The following is an 11,621-nucleotide window of genomic DNA, read 5'->3' as shown; positions in this document are numbered from 1 at the left end:
GCACAACTAGTTCTCAAATGCAGATTACTTGTACCAATGCATATCATGTAAACGGCTGTCCCTTGATGACGGCTTTGCAATCTGTAACTAGTGACTCAATCACCCTTATTGCAGCACACTGCTGCTAATAAATTTGCTCTTTATAAGAAAAACGCCAAAGCGCCCTCCACCGCAGCAGCCCGAAGCCCAGCCGCACGCAGTGAAGATGCCAGCGGTGGGGCTAGAGGGTCTCTGGCCCCCTACCGATCCTGGGCACGTGGAGCCTTCTTAAGTTTTCTCTTAAAATTTTATACATATATATATTAGATAGGAGGAGCTAAGATTAAGAGAAGATAAAAAAATCTTTATTTTTTTATTCAGACTCTCCTAAATTTTTATCTGGCTTCGTCACTTGCCGCGCGGGCTCGTCGTGGTACCAACACGTGTCTGCGTTGTCCGACACGTGGCCGGCCGCCGTGCGCTCGTAGTCCCATCCGACTAGTTCCCCCCTACAAAAACCAATTTTCCGCTCCCATTTATGCCGGAAAAAGAATCTGCGAAAACCCTCCTTTTTCTTAAGCGGGGAGCGCAAGAGCAAGCTGTAAGCAGATTAGAGAGGCAGGAAGGTCGCCTCTGCTCTGCTCTGCTCTCTCCTAGCTAGTCCAGTTCTGCTCTCTCCTCCTAGTCCTCGAATTCGGCTTTTCTCTGCTGTGGTGTTCTGCTCTTGGTCTCGGTTTCAGACGTGAGATTTGGAGCAGAGGACACCGAATTCTTGGTTTTCTTGGCCGCTGCAATGCTATGGCGCTTGGGGCATGTAGAGCCTGAATTCTGTGATGACGGGGGAATTCGCGTCGTGGGGAGATTTTTATTTTTTTTTTACTTTCTCTTTTCTTAGCTGAGAAATCCGGTGCTGTTTGGTGCTCACCGAGCCGAAGAACGTAATCATTTGTTGGTGTGTTCTCTGTAGCTGAATTTTTGGTCATTGAGAAGCGTTCTTCCTCGGGGAATCCGTGGGAAGAAGCGGTCTCCGGCGCAAACCCATGGCTTCTAGGGATTTCCTGGGCGGGTTCGGCTGGGATGGAGGGCAAGCGCCTGCGGGTGGCGCCGCCGCAGGGGCCGGCGGGGAGTCGGACGAGATCGAGCTCAGCCTCGGCCTGTCCCTCGGCGGCTGCTTCAGCGCCAACCCGTCGCAGGACGGGAAGCAGCCGCCGCGGCTCCTGCGCTCGTCCTCCATCGCCTCGATCTGCTCCTTGCCTGCCACCAGCTGCGGGGGGGCGCAGGACGCCGCCGCCGCCGCTACCGCGCCTCCGCCGGACCAGCTGCTCCGCACCTCCTCCCTCCCCACCGAGTACATGGAGGACCGGCTCCGCCGCCGGGCGATGCAGAGCCAGCGACGCCTCGAGGCCAAGCGCAAGCGTCTCGAGCGCCGGAACTCCATGAACTCGGGAAGGCCAGTTCCGGCAACCGGTGGTGGCACCGCCGGCCGCGACGAAGGCCTTGAGCAAACGGTCCCCAGCGGCTTCCAGCTCCGCCGTACCGTCGCCGCCTTGATGACGGCGGGTTCGCCAACGCCAAGCCGGCCGCAGCAAGGTGATAATCTCCACTGTTTTATTGCGCTTATCCATTTCATTCATTCCGTTGTGTTGGTTGCTTGTTCTTGACGGTGCATGAACAGATTTTGCTGGGTTGGGTTGGGTTCCGTTGGGTAGGAGATTCAGGGGATATTTAACTATTTAATTGCCAGCTTTACAATGCCAACTACATATTTATCACCGAAACAGGAGGCGGCCGGCATATGCGAGCCGAGCAGGGTGGGAGGCGGTGGTCGACGCACAGCTGGCGGCGGCGCGGACGCACCTGGCAGAGGCGCTGGCGAAGCTGGCGTGGGCGTGGGCCCGTGACGCCGAGCTGCAACGGCACCGCGCCGGCCGCCGACACTCCCTCCTCGTCCTCGTCCTCGTCCTCATATGTCCGTGCGGCTCTCGATCGACAACTCTGTCGAAGTGTCGATCATGTCATCGTGCTGCTTTGCTCATCACGTGCTAGGAATAGGAATTGGGATGAGCGCTTGATGGTCGTGATTTGCTGCTTCGGTGACCTGGACGATTCCTTTTCTGGTCGACAGCATGGAGTGCGTGATTGCCAATCCGCAGTCGAGCAAGGACCAAGGTTCCTGGCCGCGGCCGAGACCACTGACTTCGTGCACGCGATACGACGCCGCAGTGGAGCAACAGGAAGAAGATCTCGAACGCGCACACGTACCTCGCGCTCTCAGGGCACAGCGTCTGCTGCGTCTGCGGCGCCGCGGGCTTCGCCGCCGCCGCCGCCGGACGCGCGTGCCGGCGCGGGCTCCACACCGTGTCCCCGGCCCCGAAAGTAGCGTCCTTGCCGAGATGCGCTGGCGGCGTCGCCCTCCGCGGCCACTTCGCTCTGGTTGTGGACGGTCGTTGACCCGGAGGCAACGGAGCACTGGAGGTTCGATGGCTCGAGGACGAGGCGTCCACCAGCTTTGGACGGAGGCGATGAACGTGCCTGGTGCAGGACGGAGGTTGAAGATGACATAGGGGCCCACATGTCGGTGAGATGGAAAAGGGTGGAGTGGGTCGACGTGTTTTGTTTGAAATAGGCAGGGGCAGAATTGACTTTTTGCATGTCTCTTCGTCCGGATCTCACTCATCCACGGGGGCGCGCTGATCTGTCGTGCCACGTCAGCAAAAATAACAAGAGCGTAATGTGACGGTGGTAAATGTGTAGGTAGCAGTATAAAACTGGCAATCGGATAGGTGGCGTCTGTAAGAGTGGCAAATGGTTAAATATCCGGAGGGGCAGAGAGATCTAGGTGCATCAGGTTTCATCAACACACGGATCTTTGTGGTTTCGGTTGCTGCGTATTCTGACGACGACATGTTCATGATGATTTTCCTGTGTTCAGAAGTAGCCATTGTTGGAATTTTCCTGATAGGCCTGATCTTGGCATCGGTGGAATTTTCCTGATAGGCCTGATCTTGGCATCGGTGGAATTTTCCTTGCCATGTCCTAGTCGTCTTGTTCCATCAGTTTGGGAAAAATGTTGGAAACATTGGCTTGTGCAGTCGCAATGCAGAACTATCTTTGACAAAGATGCATGCGTGATGAGTGGAGACATCAGGTCCTGCTTGCTTGTAGTACCATGTGTTTGCTTCGATTGCTGTCAGTTTCAGGATTCTTTGATGTGCACGCACAGCACCATCGTAGTTTACAGTGCATGATGCTTACACCAGGGCTGGATGCTAGTAGACCAGATATAGTTCAATCTGCGTACTGTACAATGATAGGCAGCAGAGTCATTAGGTAGCATTATTAAGAGTGATTATGGGACTAATCATTGTCTGGGCTGCTGTGTATGGTCTACTTTATCCATGCATTGTCCATCGGCAAAAAGTTCAGTTCAGTGCGATGGAGCTTCACATATGTTATTGATGAAACATTAACACACGCATGTCAGAGTTTTCCTCATCAGTGCTAACCGCTAATACAGTCACTGGAATCTGAAATGCTGTGCCTCTGTTGTTGACGCAGGACTGGCGGAACGCCGTGCAGAGGCGAGTAGCCTGGCGGCCGCCCCCAGGTCGTCGGACGGCGTGAGCGTCGGGCAGAGCAGCTCCCATGTCCCGAAGGAGGCAACAACCGCCGGAGGAAGGCCGCCGTCAGACGGCCACGAGCAGCAGCAGCCGGCGCCGCCGGCGCTGCGCACGCTGCGGTCGCTGACGATGCGGACGGCGAGCACGGGCGACCTCCGGAACACCATGGCGGAGGACATGCCGATGGTGTCGTACAAGGTGGCGGAGGGCCCCAGCGGCGGCGGCGGCCGGAAGACCGACGGGTTCCTGTACAAGTACAGGAAGGGGGAGGAAGTGCGGATCGTGTGCGTCTGCCACGGCAGCTTCCTCACGCCCGCCGAGTTCGTGAAGCATGCCGGCGGCGGCGAGGTGACCAACCCGCTGCGCCACATCGTCGTCAACCCGCAGCAGTCGGTGTTCTTGTAGCGCCGGCCTCGCGGAGCTGGAGGGAGCTACAAGAACACCGACTGCTGTGCCTGCCGAGGGAGCTTCAGCATTTTAGGCGGGCTCAGGCATAAACGGGAAACCTTTGAGAAGCGGAAGCTGTGTGGTGGAGGTAGCAGATGAGAACACGAAGAAGCTTGAGCCTTTTATCTAGGTGACATTACCAAAGATGCTCCAGACCACAGACCGCTAAAAAGTTTGAACACACTCCGGTACCATAACGCTAAACTTTTTTTTTCTGTCTTCTACGTCATTCGGTCCACCTTCTATTAGATTTCTATCGTTTGACAGCCCTGATATGTGGGCCCTAACCAGTGACGATGCCTAGAATACGTATCTTTCTCTAGTCGGTGGGATCAAGCCGTAAGTGACCTAGTCACCGTCTTCCTCCTCATCCTGTCATCTTCCTCTACCTCCATCTTATCCAAAAACAGGCCTACGACGGTGGCTCGGCAGGCGTGGCCTGTGCGAGCGTCAGCGCGTGGCCGACCTCGAGGGCAGCGACGGATGCGCGCGGCGAGGCGAGTCCACCCGAGCCTGATGTTGGGCGCGCGTAGCTCGCCGCCGGCCGTGTGTGGCTCCTCGGCTCCAGCCGTGCCCCTGTGCGTCCTGCTGTCGGAGCCCGCTGCCCGCGCGACCACTGCGCCAGAGCCTGCACGGACCTCGCCCAGCTCAGCTGCGGTTGCAGCGTCTCGGTCGCGCACCCTACCGCCGGTCGTGCGCCCCGCCACAGGCTGCGCGCCCCCCACCACCGCATGCTCCGGCCAGTCCGGACGAGCGAGCGAGTGAAGCCGTGGCGCAGCCACCCGCCGCGCAACAGGGAGGGGAGAGAGATCAGAGTCTTGGGGCACGACAGTGCCGCCGCAACCACCATGGCAGCTCTTTGGAGCTTCACCATTTTCTAATCCAGGACTATGGGGAGGGAGAGGAGGGCAAGGGGGTTCCGATGGACTACCTACCTTGGTCGATTACAACTCAGGGATAGAGATCGACAGAGCGCCGCCGCAACCACCATGGCCAGCAAGCAGAGCTCGCAGCGCCGCCGAGTTCCACTGCCTGCAGCCGTCCTCGGCCCCAACCAAAACCGCTCCCGGCTCCGCCTTCTTCTCCTCTACGCGTGTGCCGCTCCTTTCCCCGGGTCGTGGTCGCCGCCATGGGCCACTGCCGCCGGGAGCCACCGCAGCGCACGCGGGTGCCCTGGTGCTCACGCACCACAACGTCGGCAGCAAGCTAACAAGCGGAGGATCGCGCTGCGGACGTGGTGGAAGGAGCAGAGGTTCTGGCTGCCCAACGCCCTCACCGGTCAGCTTTTCGGCTGCGTCAGCGCCGCCCAGGAGCTGCTCGCCGCGCGCGGCCTCGCGGTCACCGTCGCTGTCCCGTCCGGCAATGTCGCGCTACTCACGCCGCTGGTCCACGCGTGCCACACGTCACCTTCTCCTCCTGTGTGCTCCACCTCGCCATGTCGCACGCCCTCTGCGCAGCCCGGCGACGAAGTGTTCGCGGTGGGCCCGCTGTCGGACGCCGGCGGCGTGGCCACGTCGTCGAGGGGCGACCGCGGTGGCGGCGGCGCGGGTGGCCGCGTGGCTGGACGCATTCCCGGACGGCTCCGTGGTGTACGTCAGCTTCGGGACGTAGCAGGCGCTGTCACCGGCGCAGGCGGCGTCCGTGGCAGAGCTACCGCGTTCTTGTGGGCCCGACTGCGTTCATATGGGCTCGGCGGAGCTGCTATGTTCATGTGGGCTCTGCGGAGCTGTCGCCAGATGCGCTGGCGCGGAGCTCGATAGCGTTCGTGTGGGCAGCGAGGACAGGCACTACGGTGCTGGACGGGTTCGAGGCGGGCACGGCGTCGCGCGGGCTGGTGATCCGCGGGTGGGCGCCGCAGGTGGAGGTGCTGCACCACCGCACCGTGGGCTGAAACTTGCTGGAGGAGGCCGCAACGGGGGTGGCCATGCTGGTGTGGCCCATGGGCGTCGACCAGTTCACGGGCGCACGGCAGCACAGAGACACGCGGATCTGTGTAGAAGCTGCCTAACTGATCGGATGGAGGAGAGGGAGAAAATAAAATAAGTGAGGAAGAAAAGAAAATGAGAAAATAAATTCCTGAGAGCATTTTAGACTTTTTTTGCTGCGGTTTGACACCGTTATAGGCAAATATGGACGGAATGGCGTGAAAGGCAAGAAAGTTTAGCGTCATGGCACCAGGATGCGTTCAAACTTTTTAGTGGCATATAGATCAGGAACATCTTACATAATGGCACACAGGTAAAAGGCTCAAGAAGCTTAAACCTTTTTGGACAGAAACGGGTTCAAGCTTAAAGCTTTTTGGACATAAACGGAGCAGACAGTGTTGAGAATTGAGATAACAGATGAGCAGACGAAGAAGCTTAAACCTTTTTTTTTTTTGTTTCTTTTCCGTTTATTGGTACTCATCATATGATTAGTAGTAGTAAATTATGCTAGCTATTCCCTGCGTTCTTCCCGATCGAGTGAAGGACGCAGGGCCGGGGCTGGATACTGCTGTAAGTTAAGGAGCGAGCAAATATCCGAAATGGATGTTGGTTCAGTTGAGGCGCACACACGACACACCTGGCCTTCCTCCCTCTTGTATTGCAGCCGCTGCGGTTTCGCTCATCGGGTCATCGACTCGTCGTCGTTGTTGAAGAGTTGCGCGACGAGGACTGAAGAGGTGACAAGAAATCAAAAGACCACTCGATCTGTCCCTGTGAATTGTGTGCGAAAGGTGCGTGGCAGCCCTCCGTGGTTGCCGTAGGACGACGCGATCATGGAAAGGTTGATCAGGACATCATGAGGTGCGGACAGGTGAAGGTGGGCATCACCCAGTCCAGCTCCAGCCGTTGATTCTTGGACACACAGACAAGGCACAGCCGGCATCACGGCTCCAGGTCCAGGTCTCCAGCGATGATATTTTCGGAACGAACCGAACTGACGCGAAGGTCGGACGCGTGGTTCGCCCTGGCGGCCTCGCTCAGTTGCGTAGGTCTGCTGGTGCAGCGCCGCAGCGGTGTTGTGCGATCTGACGCTAGCTTCCAAACGACAAACTGCTTAGTACACTACAAAGCTCTCGATGTCGACGACGTCAAGGGAAAGCCTGGTGCTGGTGCGGGTGGTCGGCGACGTGGTGGACTCGTTCTCGCCGACGGTGGCGCTCCGGGTCTCCTACAATGGCCGGTGCCTCATCAACGGCTCCGACCTCCGGCCGTCGGCGGTGGCAGCAAGGCCTCGCGTCGAGATCGGGGGCACCGGCTTCAGGCAGTCCTACACGCTTGTAAAGTGTTCCTCCATGCATCTCTTTTGGCGGATATTAGTTCTAATTATTAAAAAACAGCCTTGCTTGATGTGTGTGCTTGCATGTCCTATTGCCATTCCTAGCTAAGCTAACTGATTATTCATGATGTGTTCATTTACATATGCCGTCCGCGTGGCTTTTGGATCATCAAATCAAAAGGTTATGGTGGATCCTGACGCTCCCAACCCGAGCAATCCGACGTTGAGGGAGTATTTGCATTGGTACCATATGTATATATAATTAGTCCTCAAACATACTTCATCCGTTCCAAAATAACTGCACATCTTAAGAAATGAGTCAAATGCTATTTTAAATTTAACTAGATTTAAAGTTGAACTTCGAAATTTAAGTGAGACGTGCAGCTATCATGGGGCGGAGGGAGTATGTATATTGTTTATGTTCTAAAAGCCATGCATATTTACATTTGGATTTCATTGATCACCTTTCATTTTGCAGGTTGGTGACAGATATTCCTGGGACAACTGAAATTGAATATGGTGAGTAGAAAAGAGCAGTAGCTAGAAATGCGTTGTGCATGTCAGCAACATCACATCTCGATTGTGATCCACTTTTGAGTGAGGAAGTAAGAGAGCTCAAATCAAAATCAGATAATTAAATGCATCTATATTACATCATACAACTAGACAATATTCTATGTACCAATATAATTCAAACGGAAGAATTCTAGCCAGTCGGTGATGAGGTGCTCATCATCGCCGAACCAAAAGTCGCACCGGTGGTCCGTGGGGTCAAAGGATCATATGCCGATTGAGCTAGCGATGATGAAATCTTCATCATCGTCGAATCATATACCAAATCAGTGGTGATACTGCCCTCATTATCGTTGGATGAAACACCGAGCTGGCGGTGATAACCCTGGTTATCACCGTCCACTTTCATCACCAATGCTAATGAAAACTAGTGGCTAGGTGGAGGAGGAGGGGTGTTATAGCCGCCAATGATGAGGTTTGTGCAGTAGTCGAGTATCGGAGAGCATCAACTAATAAAATTATGTCATGGACCGTTTCTTTTTGGTCCTAGACTATAGGGACTCTGGATTTTAAGTGTGGCGCCTTCTTAGAAATTAAACCTAGCTAGAGTGGTTACTATGTTTGTCTTGATGTGTTATGAGTCGACAAACGCTTCCTTTTCACATTATACACGAATACGATTTTGTACAAATTAATTATAGGATTCAGTATGTATCCTGTTATTGTATAATCATAGCCATTCCAATTATCTCTAGCTAGCTTCATGCTTTCATCGACCGTTATTCGCACCTTCTACTCTCTGTAAGTAAACCTTTACAGTTTGTCTTAATTATTTGTCGATAATGAGCTTGTTTAGATATTGGCCAATTGAAACTGAAAAGATGGCATGCTTCGTTCTAAATCTAGGAAGGCCCCAAAGCACCTGGCTTATTTCATATTGCATCGGGTTAATGCATGTATAATTTGGTACTTATGCATGCATTACGATCATTGCATACAGATACAGACATCTTGCAGTATAATCTGACTGGTGGCAAGATGTTTGAGTTATTGAGTAGCTTTCTTTTTTTGTGCATTTCATACCTCAATTTTTATATTACATGCATGTAAAAGTATATCATACAGAGTACATATCACAAAAATTAGACACAACCATCACACTACAGACTGGTAAAAGATTCATACATAGAACACGATTAAATTCATGAATGATGATTTTACTGACAAAGAAGTTAATGAAATGAACATGCGCACACTGTGAATAGCTAATTAATGTCATCTGACCTACCATGGATGACGGAGGCCCTGTTTAGATTCCAAAAATTTTCACCCCAAAGTGTTACATCGAATCTTGCGGCACATGCATGGAGTACTAAATGTAGACGAAAAACAAAACTAATTGCACAGTTGGGTGAGAAATCGCGAGACGAAACTTTCAAACCTAATTAGTCCATAATTAGACACTAATTGCTAAATACAAACGGAAGTGCTACAGTAGCCAAAACCAAAAATTTTTACCAACTAAACACGCGCGGACATGTTCTTGTAGGAATACTTCCTTGTTTTGAAACTCTGCAGCTGCAGGTTGGATACCCTCAGCATTTATCATTAGATCCTTGCATCAATTCTAGAACCTGTGAAACATGCATAATCAAACACTTTGCAAAGTTATAATATTAAACATTTGTTATATGTGATTTCTGTGAATATCATTTTTTATTTGTGGAGAAATTATGTTTAGACTGTTGAGTTTTCATAAACTTTTTACTAAAATAAACTATTTTAAAAAGTCAAATATTACTTTGTTCAATTAATTATGACCATCATAGTGTTATTAGTTCGTAAACGGATGCACATGGTTCCAAGAACGTACGTCGTCCATCCTATATATCTTCCAAAAAAAACTTGGAGCTCAAACCCACTATGGATGCCGCCACACACAAAAGGAACTTGGATTAAATGTATTTTTGGGTTATTCGCAAAAAAAAATTGTATTTTTGGGTTATATTATATTATAACATATATACGCAATTCTCCTTTTTATAGTAAATTAATAAATCTATATCTATTATTCTCACTATAATTTTATCTCAACATGTAAGAGCCATCCACATCATCTCTCAGTCTCTCACTAATAGTCATCTTATTCCACTAACTTTTAACCTCATCCACGTCATCTCCACTAAACACAGCTACTACTTTCAATATATAAGAAATATAGAATTCATTCACAGATTGCTATTTGTTTTGTCCTTTTATCATCTTATAATTTGATTTAATTCTATTAGTTTTTCAAGGATCCTTTCATTGTCTTGCTTAATTTTGATAAGAATGGATGTAAAAACATGCATGTAGGTTTAACTTATACATGTAATATTTTTTATATTTCTAAGAAAATCCCACATGAACGCGTGACATATCGTTATATAGTAAAAAAAAAAGAAGGAGAAATCCATGCACGGGTGATTCCGTATGCATGGATCTGCGTTTCCAATAATTGGGTGCATACACGCACGCATGCAGGTCGCGAGGTGATTTGCTACGAGAGCCCCCGGCCGCCGGCGGGGATCCACCGCGTGGTGTTCGTGCTCTTCCAGCAGATGGCGCGCGGCTCCGTCGACCAGCCGCCGCTTCTCCGCCACAACTTCTGCACCCGCAACTTCGCCGTCGACCACGGCCTAGGCGCCCCCGTCGCCGCCGCCTTCTTTACCTGCCAGCCCGAGGGTGGCACCGGCGGCCGCCGCCAAGACTTCCGGCAGCCAAGGACACCGCCGGGCGCCGGCGTCCTAAACTAGCTAGCTGCAGAATGGCCGTCAGTACGCGTACGCACGTGACAAACGTACACAGGCTATGACGACGACGACGACGTACGTACGTACTCAGTTTATCAGCACGAGAGTATGCTCCTACAATGTTGACAAGTGTATAAAAGGACTATGCATAATATGGATATATGTAGAGTCACTACCGGAAACCGACGATTTGCCGAGTGCCGAGGCTTTGCCGAGTGTATTTTATCGGGCACTCGGCAAATACCGTGTTTGCCGAGTGCCAAATAAAATACACTCGGCAAACAAAAACACACGGCAAAATACGTCTTTGCCGAGTGTTTTTTTCTGGCACTCGGCAAAGAAGCTTTTTGCCGTGTGCATTTTTTTTTGCCCTCGGCAAATCATTTTTTCGAAGCAATTTTTGAGGCCCTAAATGAATTCAAATGAAAAACTTTTCAACTACAAAGTTGTATAACTTCTCAAGATCTACAAAGTTTATTTTGGTCATTTCTTCATTTGACAAAGCGACAATAACGTTGTTCATAAAATCTACATATCTCATATCTCTCATATTAATTTCATGAAAGTAGAAGATACATATATAAGATTTGTGAACAATGTTACTACCACTACGTCGGATGAACAAATGACCAAAATAAACTTTATAGATCTTGATAAGTTATGAAATTTTGTAGTTGGCAACATTTTGATTTGAAATCATCTGGTCATGCAAAAACGACGTTTGAATTTGAAAATTTTAAAATTTGAATTTTTCAAACGACCTCGGATGAAAAAACTTCCTAAATGAAAATTGTAGATCTCCAAAAGTTATGAAACTATGTAGTTGACAACTTTTTGATTTGAAATCATCTTATCATGCAAAACTATGTTTGAATCTCTCAAATTTAAAATTCAAATTTTTCAAACGACCTCGGATGGAAAAACTTACTAAATGAAAATTGTAGATCTCAAAAAGTTATGAAACTTTGTAGTTGACCACTTTTTGATTTGAATTCATTTAGGGCCTCAA

General features: G+C 50.7%; 2 protein-coding genes across 3 annotated transcripts; both read left to right on the top strand.

Moving 5' to 3' along the window:
- The first annotated feature begins 513 nt into the window (after positions 1–513).
- On the top strand, positions 514–4,259 carry LOC136542578 (ninja-family protein 5-like). 2 transcript variants are annotated; one of them, XM_066535080.1, is made up of 2 exons: positions 514–1,569; positions 1,761–3,098. In XM_066535080.1, exons 1-2 carry the CDS (start codon positions 1,020–1,022, stop codon positions 2,357–2,359), a joined length of 1,149 nt encoding a protein of 382 aa, XP_066391177.1. In that variant the 5' UTR covers positions 514–1,019; the 3' UTR covers positions 2,360–3,098. The 2 variants fall into 2 exon arrangements, with proteins under 2 accessions (XP_066391177.1, XP_066391178.1); XM_066535081.1 differs by lacking the exon at positions 1,761–3,098 and adding an exon at positions 3,538–4,259 and having other exon boundaries at positions 515–1,569.
- Positions 4,260–7,107: 2,848 nt separating this feature from the next.
- LOC136547143 (protein FLOWERING LOCUS T 1-like) lies at positions 7,108–10,615 on the top strand. Its single transcript, XM_066539115.1, has 4 exons — positions 7,108–7,308; positions 7,489–7,550; positions 7,786–7,826; positions 10,344–10,615. The coding sequence occupies exons 1-4, from the start codon at positions 7,108–7,110 to the stop codon at positions 10,613–10,615; spliced, it is 576 nt and encodes a 191-aa protein (XP_066395212.1).
- Positions 10,616–11,621: the final 1,006 nt, after the last annotated feature.

Source organism: Miscanthus floridulus, chromosome 3 (assembly GCF_019320115.1).
Source record: "Miscanthus floridulus cultivar M001 chromosome 3, ASM1932011v1, whole genome shotgun sequence".
NCBI lineage: Eukaryota > Viridiplantae > Streptophyta > Magnoliopsida > Poales > Poaceae > Miscanthus > Miscanthus floridulus.
The sequence above is the reverse complement of the archived record's forward strand: the minus strand, read 5'-3'. Positions and strand labels throughout refer to the sequence as shown.